This window comes from Marmota monax, unplaced genomic scaffold, assembly GCF_021218885.2.
Source record: "Marmota monax isolate L192 unplaced genomic scaffold, Marmota_monax_Labrador192_F-V1.1 WCK01_AAM20220418_F8-fsc00203, whole genome shotgun sequence".
Taxonomy (NCBI): Eukaryota; Metazoa; Chordata; class Mammalia; order Rodentia; family Sciuridae; genus Marmota; species Marmota monax.
The window spans coordinates 266624-284501 of NW_026694787.1; the positions used below are offsets into that span (position 1 = coordinate 266624).

The 17878-nt window shown below is 31.8% G+C and overlaps 1 protein-coding gene across 5 annotated transcripts in view; it reads right to left on the minus strand.

Annotated features, from left to right (window-relative positions):
- The window catches only part of Cnksr2 (connector enhancer of kinase suppressor of Ras 2), a 278373-nt gene that overhangs the window by 230113 nt on the left and 30382 nt on the right, over window positions 1-17878 (minus strand). For all 5 annotated transcript variants that reach the window (XM_046425867.2, XM_046425865.2, XM_046425864.2 and 2 more), the window contains exons 2-3: window positions 10451-10614; window positions 1340-1542 (exon numbers count right to left, since the gene is read on the minus strand). In XM_046425867.2, the coding sequence (XP_046281823.1) occupies window positions 1340-1542; window positions 10451-10614 (367 nt within the window). The remainder of the gene's footprint in view (window positions 1-1339; window positions 1543-10450; window positions 10615-17878) is intronic.

Sequence of the window (17878 nt, forward strand, 5' to 3'; positions counted from 1 at the left end):
TTATTTAAAATGCAATTACTTTTAATGATGGATCAATATGATTTAGATACTTGTGAAAATTTTAATGATATTATAATGTAAAGAAATATTCTATTAAACATCAAAAAGTTAGTTAACACAGCTTAGTACTTAAGTTGAATTTAGGATCATCACTTTATATTATGTTTATATATGTATACATATAAATGTAGACAATTAAAATTAACCAAAATGTTTCTTAGTTTTTAACCTTAAAAATACAAAGACTTTAATTTTAATATAGTTGGTTTTCAAAAAGCCAAAATGTAACACTGATATGTATATGTGTACATGTGTGTACATCCTACTGACATTTATTCAAGAAAATCATTCTGGTAAATTTGTTTGTTATCAGTTTCTTATAAAAGACAAAGTTCATTAAAAATTTGATTAATCAACCAGTATAACACAGTACATACTCCCTACAAAAAATGTCAAAAATGAAAGTAAAGAGCTTGCTTATTTCTTAAAGGAAACAGCTGTAATATGGTTTAAGATTACATTTATCCAAATGTACAATTTTAATCTAATCTTTTTCATTTCATATTACCAAAAATTTATGCTATTTTATGTGTTCCAAGGCAAACCAAAATTAACTAAACTAAAAACAATGTCTAAAAGTGCATCTACAATACTCCAAAAAAGAGCAACATGAATAATAACAGAAGATAAATAAATGCAAGGGTAAGGAGACACATAATGCATGCTATTAAAGTATCAGTATCTGCTTACACATTTAAAACAATATAGAAAATACCAATTGTTACTTTTTAAACATGACTAATATAAAGAATAAAGAAAATAAGGAGACAAAACAATACTTTAAACTTTGTTATGATAGCCAAATAATGACTTTTGTTTAAAAATAGCAAAAGTATTCTTTAGTTGTTAGAGATAAATTATTGATGGGAAGCCAGACACAGTAGTGTATGCCTATAATCCCAGTGGTTCAGGAGGCTGAGGCAAAAGGATCTCAAGTTCAAAGCCAGTCTCAGCAAGTTAGTGAGACTCTGTCGCTAAATAAAATATTAAAAAGGGCTGGGAATATGGCTTAATATTAGCACCCATGTGTTCAATTCCCAGTACCAAAAATGTAAATAAACAAATAAATGTTTGATTGGCTACTTATTTAGATATACAATTTTACAAAAGATTAATATCTACTTGGTGATACTCCTATAATGCAATGAGTCATATCAGACATCTATTGTTTGGTACCCCTTCTACCCATTCAATACCTTCAAAAGAAAATATGAAATAATATTACATTCAAGTGGGTATCTAAGAAGGGGTTATTTATGAAACAAGTGGAAGATTTTACCTGTCCAACCAGGCAAGCAGACTCTTGGCTGCTCCAATCAGATCCACAACAGAGGTCAGAAAGTCATTTGGCAATTTTCGGCTGGTCCTTCCATCATAATGACCACTCCTTCTCCTTCCTGTTATAAAGTTCTGTAGATTTTTGGCAGATGCATTCAACTTGTGAGAAAGGGTTTTTAGATTTTCTGTTTCCAAGCCATAATTCTGAATTATAAAAGAGAGAGATAACAAATATTCTTAAAGTCAGTATTTTACTTATTCACTAAAATATGCATTGAGTACTTTACTATACACAGGCAATGTGATTAGAGTTAGTGTTACAAGTGAATAAGATAGGATTCCTGGCCTACTGAAGCCCACAGTCAAGTGAGGGTTTGGGGAGATGTCAGATAAAGGACTTATAATAAAATGTGTTATGCACTAATGTGAACATGGGATAATGGATCATTATATCTTAGAACTATGGTGCCTGAGAGAGCAAGACTGTAAAGATTTGTGAGTTTAATTTTTTAAACCCAAATACAAGTTCAATTTATATGTGAAATTAACTATTATAAACAATTATTGTTTTACTAACTATTCAGTTAGTGTATGCAGGTCATGAATGTAGATACTAGGAAAACATTCTGTTTCTTCTAAGTTAGGAAAATAAACATAAACAAACAATAAAATAAAAACGCAAGAAATAAATTGTATATAATATATAATTTATTTCTGTGTCCTCTACATAATGACCCATAAGGAGTTTCTTTTATGATATCAAGGAAAACTTGGCTTCTTCAAGGAAAATAATATACTTTCTCCTTTTATAGTATAAAGTATGAAACTAAACCTATCTTTATTATTTTTTTCATGGCTGCACTAGCTCACAGTCAATTACGAAGCACACCCAAAGTAATCATAGTGACATTTTTGGTAAGTGTATTTTTATTCTTCTTTGCTTGGTTCTCACTTTTCAATTTTCAGTGATATTTATTAATTCATGCTAAATATATTGTCTGTATATTATTGTTGAAAAGGATTATATAAATAAACACAAATATGAGAAGTCTTTTTACCCTCTTGAAGAAGAAAAAGATTACCAAATTCCCTCAAATAAATGTATGGAAAATTTTTATAAGTTATAATTAAAATTTAAAGCAGCCAATTTTAGGTTGTAAAAAACCCCTAAGAAAAGGCAGTTAATGAGATCAAACAAAGGATGACCTTGATCAAATGCATAGCAGTATGCATGTCATGTAAAATTAAAAGTATAAAAAATCATAAAGCCCCAATAGTATTAGAATTTACTTGGGTCAAAGAGATTGTCTGACTATACCTCCTTTCACAGTTGAGGAAACTGAGGCATGGGTTTTAATGATTTGCTTAAAGAGCTCAGTACTTAGACCAGACAGTTAGAAATGTAAGTCACCAAACTACCTTCGAGGGGATATATCTACCAAATTCTTTAGCATCAATATTCTCCTGTTCTGAGAAGGATAGCCACAACAACTGAAGAAAAGTGGAAGACAAAGAATAGAAAAGGGAAGCAATAGTCCAATTAATTAAAATGTCAACAACCAGGGGATACCTACTTTATGTGAAATTTAATGGGTTATTTTCCTAGGATAAACTAACAAAAGAGAACTTAGTGGGGGAAAAAAGAGAAAAAAGAGGAAGGCTTTCATGCATAAACATTAAATATCAAATTATTATGTATGTTACCTCCAAAATCTTCATGATTATAAAACAAATAAATCAATAAACAAGTGGGTAAAAGAACTAAACAGAAACTTCTCAAAAGAAGAAATACAAAAGGTCAACAAATATATGAAAAAAAATGTTCATCATGTCCAGCAATCAGTAAAATGCAAATCAAAACTACACTTTGATTTCATCTTACTTCAGTCAGAATGTCAATGATCAAGAATACAAATGATAATAAATACTGGTGTGGTTCTGGGAAAGGGGTACACTTATACAATCACTCTGGTAAGCAGTATGGAGATTCCCCAAAACACTAGGGATGGAATACCACATGACCCAGCTATCCCACTCCTTGAAATTTTACCCAAAGAGTGAAAATCAGCATATTATAAAACAGTCACCTCAATATTTGCAGCAGTATAATTCAATATAGCTAAATTATGGAATCAAACCAGGTACCCATTAACAGATGAACGGATTAAAAAATTGTGAATTATATGTGTGTATACACACACACACACACACAAAATGGAGTTCTACTCAGTTATAAAGAATGAAATTATGGCATTTGCTGATAAGTGAATGAAAATGGAGAATATCATGTTACGTGAATTAAGGCAAACTCAGAAACTCAAAGGTGGTATGTTTTCTATCATTTTCAGAAGCTAAAATACAATAAAGGGAAAGGAAAGGATAGGATATCATAAAGATAAAGGAAAGACAGTAATGTAGGAGAAGGAGATCAAGAGGCAGAATGGAGAGATGGGAAAAGGGGACATAATGCAGAACGAATTCTTTAAAAAATCATGTTAAATACATAAATATACCACAGGGAATTTTACCTTTATATATAAATAAAAAACTAATCAGATATAAATAAATAGATGAGCAACAGGAAGTCTAATAGAATAGAGGAAGGAGAATGGGGAAGTAGAGAGAGGACCAGATAGAAAATGGGAAGATCAAATGAGAGGCATGAACCAAAATTCCATATGCGTTTGTTGGGATGAACCCAACTACTATGTAAAATTATAAATCTCTAATAGAAAATAAAAAAGAATATTCTTTTTGGGGTCATAGACTTGTTTTTTTAAAAGAAAATGTACTATATTAAATAGTCACTCTCAATTCAAATCGCAATATTCTTCTCTCAAGTTAAAAGATTTGGCTTATGTAAGTAAAAGAACATTCTTTTTTAAATAAAATAATTTATTTATTCTAATATGTTATATATGACAGCAGAATGCAATTCATTTCATATTACACATATAGAGCACAATTTTTCTAGTCACTGGTTGAACACAAAGTATTTTACACTATTCGTGTCTTCATACATGTATTTAAGGTAATGATGTCTACCTCATTCCACTGTCTTTCCTACCCCCATGCCCCCTCCCTTCCCCTCCCTCCCCTTTGTCCTATCTAAAGTTCCTCCACTCCTCCCACACTCCCTCCCTAACACCTTTATGAGCCAGCATCCTCATATCCAAGAAAACATTCAGCTTTTGATTTTTTGGGATTGGCTCACTTCACTTAGCATTATAGTCGCTAACTCCATCCATTTGTAAATGGCTTTATTTCATTCTCTTTTAATGTTGAGTAATATTCCATTGTGTGTGTGTGTGTCTGTGTGTGTACCAAAGTTTCCCTATCCATTCAACTCCTGAAGGACATCTGGGTTAGTTCCACAATTTAGCTATTGTGGTGCTGCTATAAACATTGATGTGGCTGTGTCCCTGTAGAATGCTGTTTTTAAGGTCTCTGGGTATAAACCAAGGAGTGGGATATCTGGGTCAAATGGTGGTTCCATCCAAGTTTTCCAAGGAATCTCCATACTGCTTTCCGGATTGGGGGCACCAATTTGCAGTCCCACCAGCAATGTATGAGTATGCCTTTTCCCCCACATCCTCAAAAGTATTTATTGTTGTCTGTATTCTTGATAACTACCTTTCTAACTGGAGTGAGATGAAATCTTAAGAGTAGCTTTGATTTGCATTTCTCTAATTGCTAGAGATATTGAAATTTTTTTCATATATTTGTTGATCGAATATATATCTTCTTTTGAGAAGTGTCTGTTCAGCTCCTTAGCCTATTTACTGATTGGGTTGTTTGATTTTTTGCTGTTAAATATTTTGAGTTCTTTATATATCCTGGATATTAGTGCTCTATCTGACGTATGTATGGCAAAAATTTACTCCCAAAATGTAGGCTCTTTCTTCACCTCATTGGTTGTTTCTTTTGCTGAGAAGAAGCTTTTTAGTTTGAGTCCATCCCATTTATTAATTCTTGATACACACACACACACACACACACACACACACACAATGGAATATTACTCAGCATTAAAAGAGAATAAAATTATGTCATTTGTAGTAAATGGATGGAGTTGGAGAATATCAAGCTAAGCAAAGTAAGCCAATCCCCCAAACCAAAGGCCAAATGTTCTCTCTGATAAGTAGATGCTAATCCATAATGGAGGAGGCATAGGAAAAATGGAGGAACTTTGATGGGGCAAAGGGGAGGAAGTGGATGGGAAGGGGGTATGGTGGAAGGAAAGATGATGAAATGAGATGGACATCATTACCCTAAGTACCTGTATGACTGCACATATGATGAGACGCTACATTGTGCATAACCAGAGAAATGAAAAGTTGTGCTGCAATTGTATACAATGAATCAAAATGCATTCTGCTGTCATATATACCTAATTAAAATAAATTAATTAATAAAAAAGAAATGATAGATGACTAAGAAGATAGACATGTTTAACCTCATTTAAATAATTCATATATTGAAACATCACATGGTACCCCATTATTATGTACAGTTTTGTGTTTTTATGTATCATTTAAATAATAAAAAAACAAATTTGCACCTACCTTCAATAAATAAAAACCTAAAAAACAGGTTCTTTGCCACTGAGATGGAGATGAGAAGTACTGCCTTAACATTTTCAAAATGGATGTTTATGATGAATAAACAGCATACATTTTCTTTTTATTGGACATGCATGGGAAAATGGGTCATTACTATTAGTACAGAAAGAACTACCTCAAGAAAAGGAAGCATGGACCTGAAATGTACTTGGCTGCTTTGTTTCTTCTATATATACCTATGTGTTCATATATTTGGCCATTAACATGTGTGCCAGGAACTGGTTCTGATTCAGAACTCATTCAACACAGTCAGTGTAGTCTCAATGTAAATGGTGTTAAGTTCAAACTGGTCTTCTCTTTCAATTATATGCATGTAAAAGCTTATATATGAAATAAAGAAATAAAGGAATATATTTAACAGTTTAGAAAACCATGTTATCTAAATACTCACTAGCAGCAAATTTTCACCATTAATAAAAATATTCAAAATTGGTACCACATTTTTTAGAATGTTGATGCCATTTTACTCAGAGTTCTTAATTTGAATATATAATGCAGCAGGTGTTTAGGTTTATAATAATCTTATTTATAAATTGAGTGAGTCTTAAAAGGCTTAATGAATTTTTTAATAAAAATAAATTGTTTTGAGATGAATGAATCAAACAATCATGTTGCAAAGAAACAAATCCTAGCAATTGCAAATGTCACATTTTTCATGCAAAATGACTATTATATGAAAAGTATATGAAAAATGAAATTAAAACTACTCTTTCTCGTCATAAACTATTCACTTATAGTTTCCAATAAAAGGTATGTTGTCAGAACACATATTAAGGGTTATATATTAAACTATATTTTATGCTTTTACTTTTTTGGTTAATATTATTTGTTCATTGTTTAAGTATACTAAATAGTAGCATAATAGCTTGAAAGAGTTAATACACCTCCAAATCATAAATAGCACACTTCTTTCTGGAATAATATGGTGCAAACAATATAGGTGCTGTTTAATAAATGTATGTTGCATGAATGAACAGATGACAAAATAAGCCTTTAATTTTTATCAGCTGCCATAACATTTATTCTCCATCATAACTAACATCAAACAGAGCAGATGAGAATATAGCATAGCTTGAAGAAACAAAAGTAATGTGGTCATTTTTCTGTCTTATAGTAGGAACTGAAACTTCAGTCAAAGACTTATGTAGGTAAGAGAAAAAAATACAGTTCTCTGAAGAAAGGCTAAGAGTTTCATTTAGTAAGATAACATTAATTCAACATCATTTATGTGCTACTCATTGGGCAAAAAGGGGAAGAAAAAACCATGAGATGGACAAACTTATCTGTCTTGGAAGAGCCCACTGTGAACTGGAGTACTATAGAATTTAAGCAAAGAATTATAATGTGATACAAGGTTTACAAGGGCCTTTTTTTCTTATCACTTCCCTATTCTGCTCCAGCCAAATCAATATTCTCATTTTCCTCTTACCACTCCATAGTCTTTCACAATTCTGTCTTTACACATGCTATTTCTTCTGCCTATATAACTACTTTGCTCATCAAATGTCTACTCATTCTGCAAGACCAATGCAAATTTCACCTACATTTTGAACAGTATTTCTCACTTTCCTTCTCTGGGATTTTTTTAAAAACTATGTTCTATTAGTGACTGTTGTCCTTCTTAATGGATTATATACATATATCTTAGGAGTACAGACTATGTTTTTCATCTTTGTATTCTCATTGTTAGCATTGTTTGGGCATGAAATATAATTTAAACACAGAAATAAAAGGAATTTAGTCTTTTGATTTCTTTTCCTGTGTTAACTTCCAGAAGAGCTCAACCACCTAATGAAGTATTCAAATGATGCAACACTATTGTGCTTAAACCCAAAATTGTGGAGATTAAAACTCAGCATATGAATGAATTTACCACAATTCCATACGAGTTCTGAAAGAGACAATTATTACTGCTATATAACACATGACAAATAGGGAACTGACAGATGACATATACATCTCTAGTCCACTTTTATCATACCTTCAGGGCTACTCTTGCTCAAATTTGGAGACTAGTCTGCTAAAAATACTATGGTCCATTATCTTACCCTGAGTATTATCCTTTTACATGATTTCTGAAACCTGATTCTGATAGAGTGCAAGTGCATAGTATGATCTGAATTTAGGTTATCTCAGTAAATAAAAATGTCCCTAAACTATCATGCCATGCATGTGCCAAGACTCCTGCATTGCCATTTTCAAAAATTATTAATGCTGTATCATTAGTGCTACATAATACATGATCAATGAGCATATGTCACTTTTCTCAAATAGCTTATGGTTTAGTGGAAGAAGATATGATAAACACCTATAAATATATAATTCAAAAATGAATTGTTGCTTAAGAGAAAGAATAGCAGGGGCAAGGGAAGATTATTTTAGACCAGGTAAAGAGTTAAAGTAATCAATGAACATCTCTTTGAGAAAATGACAGTGAAAGTAAGAAGTTGGGAGGTGCAATTCAATCTGGTTTCAGTCCACTCTGGCAAATGTTTTCAGTCAGGTGTTTTACCCTTGCTTATCCTATTGGATTTAGCGGTGTTTGGTGACATTATTGAAGCCCTTTAATAAAAATAACACTCTTATTTGTTTTGTGACAACTCTTGTAGTTGTCTTCATGCGTTTCTGGTCACTATAACCCTCTCCTTCCATCCCATCCCAAGTTTCAAACTATATCTCTTGTTTTTAGGTTCTAGAGATCTTCTCTAGGTAATTGCTTTTATATGAATTTAATCCTCATATCATTGAAATTTACCAGTTTGTATCTTCAAACACTTTTCAGCTTCAAATTAGTATGTTTCATTGTGTAATGATATTCCTTTCTTTATAACGCAGAGATACCTCAAAGTCAACAAATCCAAATCTCAGTTTATGTTCCCACTAAATCTACTCTTGATGCCACTGCCTATCTTTACTACTGCAAAATCATCTGTAGTTATGAAAGATGGATTCTTTCTCCTTCCTTTATCTGACCCCGCCACTCATGAGATCTTCTCTACTTCAGTTAGTTGCACATGCTTATTTAGTCCATGCCCTACTCAGTGCCTATGTAGATTATTTCAAATATTCCCTAATTGTTCTCCCATTCAATTCCAGCTTTTCAACTATGATCAATTACAATTTTAAATCAAGTATTTGATTATCCTTGGATGGTGCTCCAATGGCCATACTAGGAAGCAAAAATATTAAGCCATTTTAGTTTAGCTCCATTCTATTTTAAAGTCTATTTTCAGCTATTGTTTCCCATCTATTTTGAAAACTTCACTCTGTATGTTCTTCATTCTTTGTATCTGTTTTGTGTTGTTTTATCTACCTGGAATGCCATTCCATTTCTTCCTCTGCCTATTAAGTACATATTAATCCTCCATTAGGTTGCTTCAATATCATTTTTTTGCAATATACACCCATACATCTTAGTCAAAGCCAGTTATTTAATCTTCTATGCACCCATATTTAGCTTATATTTCTATTGTAGTAATTACTGATTATTTGTCTTTCATATTCCTCAATTACGCTTTTCAAGAGGACAGAAACAAGGTCTCAATTCATAACTGGCAACATAGTGATAAGTGTAATAATTGATTCTTGAATTGTGCTTAATTATCTACTCATTTATTATTAGTCATCACCATGTCACTAATAGTTATTGTTTATTGAATGAGCATGGAATGCCAGGCACTGAATTAGGCATCATACAGATATTATCTCATTTACTTTTTACATCACCTCCAAAAGGTAGTTATTATCTCCATTTTAAACAAAATAACTATGGCTATAGTTAAATTTTTTGTCCCTAAGAGTTAGTAATTGATTTAACCAAGATACAAACCAAGGTTAGCACATTACATTGAACATATTGTTTTCTCTGGGTAGTTCCTGACTCCCTAACAAATAATGGGAAGAATTTAAAACCAATCAGGTTAGTGTTATCTTACCCAGAAAAAAAACTCTGTTCCCCTTAGACTATCTAATGTACTATCAAAATCTTGCAGGCAGCTTATTTTGACATTGATATTTTTCTTGCCTAACTATGCATTGCTTCTTAATATAAGCAAGTAACCATATAATGTACAATATTCAATTTTCATTGGATATATTTGTAAAAACTACTCAAATAAGTTGATTATTTAAAAACTTCTCCAAAATGCTATTAATTAGTATTTCTAATAAAAAGTAAAAGCTTTTAGAAGGAATTTGACTTTATGACTATACACAATTGTGTGTCCAAAATTCTGCTGTGAAAACTTCCTTGGTGAGCTCTAATTTAAGTGGCTAATAACACCAATTGAGTCATAAGTTTGTTGTCATTTGGCACTAATATAATCAATTCAAGGATGCAGGAAAATACCACCTCTCGTTGGTTGAGAATTAAGGGATTCTTTTCCCTGCTACTTTCATGTAAATTAAAAGAAGAAAAGAAAAAAGAGGAAATAAATGAAAGGTAAAAAAAAGAGAAATGAGGGTTTTGTCCACCAGTTTCATGTCCTTACCAGTGCACACAAAAGGTCAACTGCTTCCAAGATCAGTTCCTGATGGCCAATGCGGCTGACTCCCAGATCTTCTAGCTCCTGATGTGTAATGCGTAGCAGCTGGTCCCCACTGATTTTCTCCCTCTCAAAGTTCTTAATATACTGCTGCAAACAGTCATCAAGACCTACAACATAAAAGTATGGAAGGTCCAAATGAAAAACAGTTGAGTCAAAAAAATTGTGGGGCAGGAGGAAATACAAATGTTAATTACTACTATACCACAAGTTAAGTTCATTTTGACTTTGTACTATTTAATCATATACCTTTCTCAACCTATAGGTGAGCTTCAGAAAAAAATAACAATAGTAGTAGTAGCCCCTTCATCATATTCCTATATATGCCTTCTGTACTCAAACACCTATCATCTTAAAAAACAAAACCTTTCTTTGATTTCCTTGAGTCTGTTTTGTTCTCCATCAATCATTCTCTTCAGACCCAGGTTGTTTATTTTTATTTCCTCACCTGCAATGCACTCCTTGATCCATTATCATTTGGATTTTATCAAAGTCTAAAAGTAAGTATCCTTATTAGATTTTACTCTCTTGAAGCCATCTTTCTCAAGAATACTTAGAGCAATTCACAAATGATTGAGAGATTGAGCTAGCTTAAGTCACCTATGAAATGGCCTGGCACAAATGATAAACTAGAATAACAGGATTAATTTTCTAGAATTTTGGGTAAGAAATACTAAGGAAATTATGCAATTAATTATATTATATCTTGATTATATTAAGAAGAAAGATGAAGCCATAATGGACTATAGTCCAGCTTAAATTTTGAGAAAGTAGAAATTATAAGCAAGTAGAGGAAAAAATTATGGGGTTAGAAGAGATGTACCAAGAAGTAAATTCCCATTACTGAGAGATTCTATAGCCATTGAAAGAGGAAAAAAGTCAGATATAAAAGCAGTCTGGGTTCTGATAGAGTCTAGTACCAAGTCACATATGCCCTTACTATATTCTCAAATTTCCTCAAAGTAACTGGAGTTACTTTGTGGCCTCACTATTTACTATCATCCTTTTCTTTCATTCTCCATTGGCATGTGTATATTTGTGAGTGATGAAATTATATCACTGGATATAGTAACATGAAGATCAGCAGTGACATTTATGAAAACTGTTTTCACAGTGATGGCAATAAGACAGCACTGCATGAGCAGAGGAGTCTTCAAAGCAGTCAGGCTATGTAACAGAAAGAGCAATAAGAGAATACCTGGAGAATATGTTACCAAATGTCTGCTTTTTCTTTAAGATGTTAGAGTTGACACCATTAAAATTGTGAGAAAACAAAAAGATGTTAGAGAGTTGAAGATATTTAAATGTAGGTAAGAACCATTATCTTTAATAAAAATGTAGTAAAGGAGAAGATGGGTGCAGATGTAGGTAGATTATGATTTTAAGAAGATGAGGCCTTTCATGTGTCTGATTAGATTATGAGAACTTTATGGACTTGTGTGAGGGTTCAGTGAGATAGTTGTAAAGCAAAAAAAAAGTACACTGGTAACATTACAAATATGTGTTGAAGGTGTGAGTAAACAGTACTAATTAGAGTATCATGGGGCAAGGCAGAATTTTTATTTTAAAGGGAAAACTCTGTGGTCAAAAAGAAGGGAAAAGATAACTAAGTGTAAGGCACCATCATGTATGCTGGAGACAGAATAGTAAATCTGACACAGACCTAAAGGATGCACTACTTAGAGGCCAAGTAAGGCACACAAAATGATCACTATATTTTGAAATATTAAGGAAAGTAGTGATGGCAGTAAAAACATAAATGGATGGAATTTTCTGGAGACAGTATATGGTGGGCCACAAAACTTGAGGGATGGCAAAGGAACAACTAAGAATGAGAACAAAAATGAATCAGAGGGGACCAAGGTATTGTGGTAGTGAGACAAGTGTTAAATGAAGCACAGCATCCCAGTAAGATAAGGACTAAAAACACTCCAAAGGGAGATTATTAGTTCTTTAAGCCAGAATAGTATCGAATAATGGAAAAAGAAGCCAAGCAGCATACCGGGATGAAGAGGGATTGAGAAATAAGAAAGTGAAGGCTTCGCATGTAGAAAAATTCTTTTAAACTACCAAGGACTAAATTTCATGCCAGCAGACACTGATAAATTGAATACAGTTAGAGTACTGACTGGCATTCAATCAGAGGCTGCATTCAAACGAATGAAAGGAAAAATACCACAAATAGTTCTTAGATAACTGAAGCCAATACAGTATATGCTGACCTGAGAAACTCCTCTTCTTTATATTTTTCAATGCCATCCTTCACAGTTACCCTCCAACAAGCAAGCAGTAGCTCTACAGCAAGTTGTATACAATTTGTTTTCACAAGAATTCTCAAGAAAACCCAATAAAATAGAAAAAGGAAGGACAATTTTCTTCTGGGTCTGTCCTCAATTACTCTGTTAAGCTTTCAATAGTTTTGTTATTTCCAAATGGAAGCATTGTTGCTGAGTAGCAGTAATATCTTCTATTTAATTTTTGTGCTCACTGTGTGCCAAGAACTATTCTAAGAACATTAGAAATATTTTCTCATTTAATCCTTAAAACAATTTTATGAACTGCATGTCATTATCATTATTTTACAGATAACTGAATTTAGGGACCATGCCCAGGATTCCACAATTTATAAATGGTAAGTCAATGTCTAAAGCCAAGTTTATCTGACTCTGATTCCAACTTACTGCTTTTAAAGATTGCACTGAATTGGAAGTGGGGCAGAGGTAGAAACGATTGTTTCCATACCTCTATATTGATCATCTGGACTATACCAAAAGTCATTACATCAAAAATATTTTTTTCTATTTTCCATTTAAAACCTTGAAGACGTGGTTTAAAATAAATATTAAATCATGCTTTGTACCAAAAGACATTTGACTGTCACATAGACACACAAAATTCAGCAGACTAATGCAAAGTAAAAGTATGTAAGAAAAATATGATTAAGAGAAACATGGTTAGTCATACGTTGGGAGTCAAAATTAAAATAATACAAAAAATCCATAACAAAGAAGAATACTAGACTTACTAATGGGCGGAAGAAGTTAGAACAGGACCTAGAACATAAACTTTAAATTGTCTAACAGTGAATGCGAATAGAGATATGGGATCATATACAGCTTAAAACATTCACAGTTAGATAAAAGCAGGCCAGTTTCTCAGAGAAATCTATCCATTCTTGACCCTAAAGTCAGCAAAAGGATTTCTCACAGGAAGAATTTCTTATGTGCTAAAATGAATACCACCTTCAATAAACCCTTTTGATAACATATCTACAAGTTATCACTGGACTGTTCCTTATAGCAAAGCTAAAATATATTTTTAAAAATAAAAATATATATTTTAAAATATAACACATTATATTTAAATATATTTTGCATTATATACATGCAAAAATAGCTGGTTATCATGTAGAAAATTTTTATATTTGCAGTCTTGAAACATGTTATAACCTATAAAACAGCTATTTTCCACAGAAAAAAAGAGCTAGTAAGGTTTCTCTTTTTATAATGGTAACAAATGAAAAAATGAGCTCTATTTGAAGTATCTTTTGAAAATTAGTTTATCAATATGTGCCTAAAATATTGTGGAGGCGCATACTATACTTTCATTTAATATGATAAAAGTTGAAGAATTCATTGCCATACCTATTTTGAAAAGCATATTTATAGACTTTCGAAAAATATGAAGTAAAAATCACAGGCAACATGAAAAAAACATACATTCAATTTATTACAATTAAAAAACTTTTGTGTATCAAAGAACCCTATAAGCAGGATGAAAGGGCAAACTATGCAAAAGAGAAAATATTTGCAAATCATATATCTGATACAGGATTAATTTACAGAATACATAAACAATCCTACAACTCAACAACTGCAACAAAAAAATGGTTTAAAATGGGCAAAGAACTTAAATAGATATTTCTCCAAAGAATACACACAGCCAATAAACACATTAAAAATACACAACATCACTAACCATCAAGGAAATGCAAAATGAAAACCACAATAAGGTGTTACCTTATACCCATTAGGTTGGTTTCTATCAAAAATGAACACAAAGTTGATAAATACAGGGAGAAACTGAAATCCTTTATAGTTTTACTAGGAATGTAAAATGTCACAGTCACTATGTAAAATGGTTTGGCAATTCCTCAAAAAATATCAGGATTACCATAGAATCTGGCATTTTCATTTCTAGCTCTATACTCAAAAGAATTGAATGCAGAGATTTGAAAAGATATTTATACACCCATATTATATAACAGCATTATTTACAATAGGCAAAAGGTGGATGCAACCCAAGTGTACACTGATGTATGAATGGATAAAGACAATATGTTGTATACACAAAAACCTTTTAATTCAAACTTAAAACGAAAGGAAGTAGTGATACATATTGTAATATGGATGAATCTTGAGGATATACTAGGTGAAATAGTTCATTTACAAAAAGACAAATACAGTATGATTCCACTTATAAGAGGTATGTATAGCAATCAAGTTTATATAAACAAAAAGTAGAATGGGGGTAACCAGGAACTAAATAAAGAGGAATAGGGAGTTGTTTAATATGTATAGTTTTGGTTTTGCTAAATTTAAAAAATTCTGAAATGAATAGGATAGTATATCTGATAGTATGCATATTTTATAATATAAAAACAGTGAATAAATGGCAAATTTTATATTATGTATATTTTACCATAATAAAAATATACTAATTAACTGGCACATTAACCTTAATTAGCCTAAATTTGCTACAAAGCCACAGCTGTTATTATTTCATATCTGATTACTAATGCTATGCTTATATGTAATTAAATTTCTCTAACAGAAATATAATTTTTCTTTCTAATTGAATACAAAGAAGCATCAAGGGAAGTGATATAATTGAAGGAAATGTATGGGAAGAATTCGGGTCTAGAGATGAAAAGGAGTCAACTAGACAATGACAGAGGAAAGGGCATTAGACCCCGGAAATAGCAAAGACCCAGAAGTAGAAACAAGATGAAGAATGTGAGGCATTAAATAAAAAAAGGCCAGCAGAATACAATTAAGACTGCATTTTGAAAAACTTTCTCTGTCTTCAACATGTAGAACAGTAATCTGTGACTCCTCTTAAAGAAAATGTAATCACTGGCAGAAACTAATCTTCTCACTTGGCACCTTCACTTGATCAGTTATTTCAGCTATATTGTTAAAGGATACTGCTTTTTCCAAGCATGTCCTTTCTTTAGCCAGTTTATTCCTCTGTGCCTATTTACAATTTCCCTTACTATTTTCGATAATGTAAACTAAGGAAAAGACCTACAAGTAGAACCTGTTTCATGCATTCTTTAGTGCTTACCTAAGTAAGAAATTGCAATCAACAGAAAACTGTAGTAACAGGTAGAAACATCTTTGAAAATGATGATTCTAGAAAAGCAACATATTAATACAGAGGTAAAAACTGCCTTTAGTAATTACAATCAACCAATTTAATTCAGACATACACAGCTCTCTAATTCTGAAATAATTTCCACAAAAGAAAGCTCTAGCATAAAAACAACTGAAGAAACAAACAGCCCCATCCATTATAAAACTTAATCTAAATACATCTTCTATGATCCTTCCCTAATACAAAACAAATCTTATTCATCATTTCAAATCGACTATAGTGAATGTCAGCATTATTACCAATTCAATAATTTCATACAGTCAAGCATACGCACACACATGCGCACACCTACAAACCTGTCTGTGTTTTATAATTTTGGTGACTCTAAAACAGTTTTTAAACTACTAGGTCGCATTTAATTTTTAGTCAACATGTATTTGCCATTTAATTACTAAACTATCAACTAAACTGAATTCTAAAATTAAAATAAAGCTATAAATGCTTGCCTTTTATCACATGTAAGGACTTATGATCAGGATAAAAAGAATCAAACATTTAACTCACAGCCATTTCTGACAGGTTGCCAAAAAATAAGTGATCATATTCAATTTTATATATTTTTGCTTCATGTATCAGTATCAAGATGTAATATTACACAAATTAATAGTCAAACATTTTTATTAATCTATGATATAAATTCTCCTTGACCAAGAAAAATGTGCTATTCTGAAAGCCTTATTCTCCCCTAGCATTCATAAGATATCCTCAAAATAATTTTAATAACTCAAAACAATGTTAGTTTTCCATAGTTTCTCAAATTTTATGTGCATACAAAACATCTAGTGATCTGATTAAACTGTAGATTTTGATTCAGTCAGTCTGGGATGGAGTCTGAGATTTGTATTTTTAACATGCTCTAAAATAACAATGAACATTACTACATCAAGGCTTGTCCAAAGCAAAAATATAATTGATTTTTTCCAAAAAGTTATGAGGTTATTATCAAATAACAATAATGAGTACTGAAAACACACACACACACACACACACACACACACTAATTGGGTTTATATTTCTAAATATCTAGTCATGCCCTTTTTGGACAGTCCCAATTTATTTATTTATATATATAAATATATATAAATATATATATATATATATATATATATATATATATATATCCAAGAATCAGCAAATATTTGTCATAAATTTATAGACCACAAAGAAACAAATTTCTTATGTTGTAAGCTAGACAAGTTGTGAAGAGAAAAAAGCTATTCCAAACTAATTCTAATGATGTTTATTTGAATAAATCCCTAATTGCATGTTTTAAGGATAGTTATTCAGAAAACCTCCTAATTTTCCAAAAAGTGAAGTCTGAGGAGAAATTCACCAGCCTAATTTAGCAACAATTAGTCTCATCCTTCACAATATTGTTATCACTAATTTAAAAAAATACAGTGGAAGTTCTTTATTAAAAAAAAAAAGGAAAAGAAACCACAAACAATAGGAATTAATGTTCCTCATCATAAAGCATTTTTCAAAGAGCTCCAAAAATATGAATCTTTTAATACTTTTTATAATTCCTCTCTGTTCATTCTCCTTCAGCATAATAGCATTCTACAATAATCAATGTCCACTGGACAATGAAACCTGAAGATATCAGTTAGTAATCTTTCCCTTGGTTCCCTCTGGAATCCAAATTCCTACAAGTAGGCCAGAATAGAAAATGCCCAAAAATCAGAAAGGAAGGAGGAAAAAAAAATACGTGGAAATGTGTGTATGAATCAGAATGAGGTGGGGCAGATATCAGAATCTTGGCTAATGCAGTGTCAGAGAAACAATTTGACAGACCCACATTAAAAACAAAACAAAACAAAACAAAACAAAAAACCTCTTACACTCAGTTCTTACCAGAGAGGCAATATTGCTTCTCCAGTCACAAATGAACCTCCATAACATCTGTTTCTTAGCAGACTAGAATTGCTTGCCAGGAAT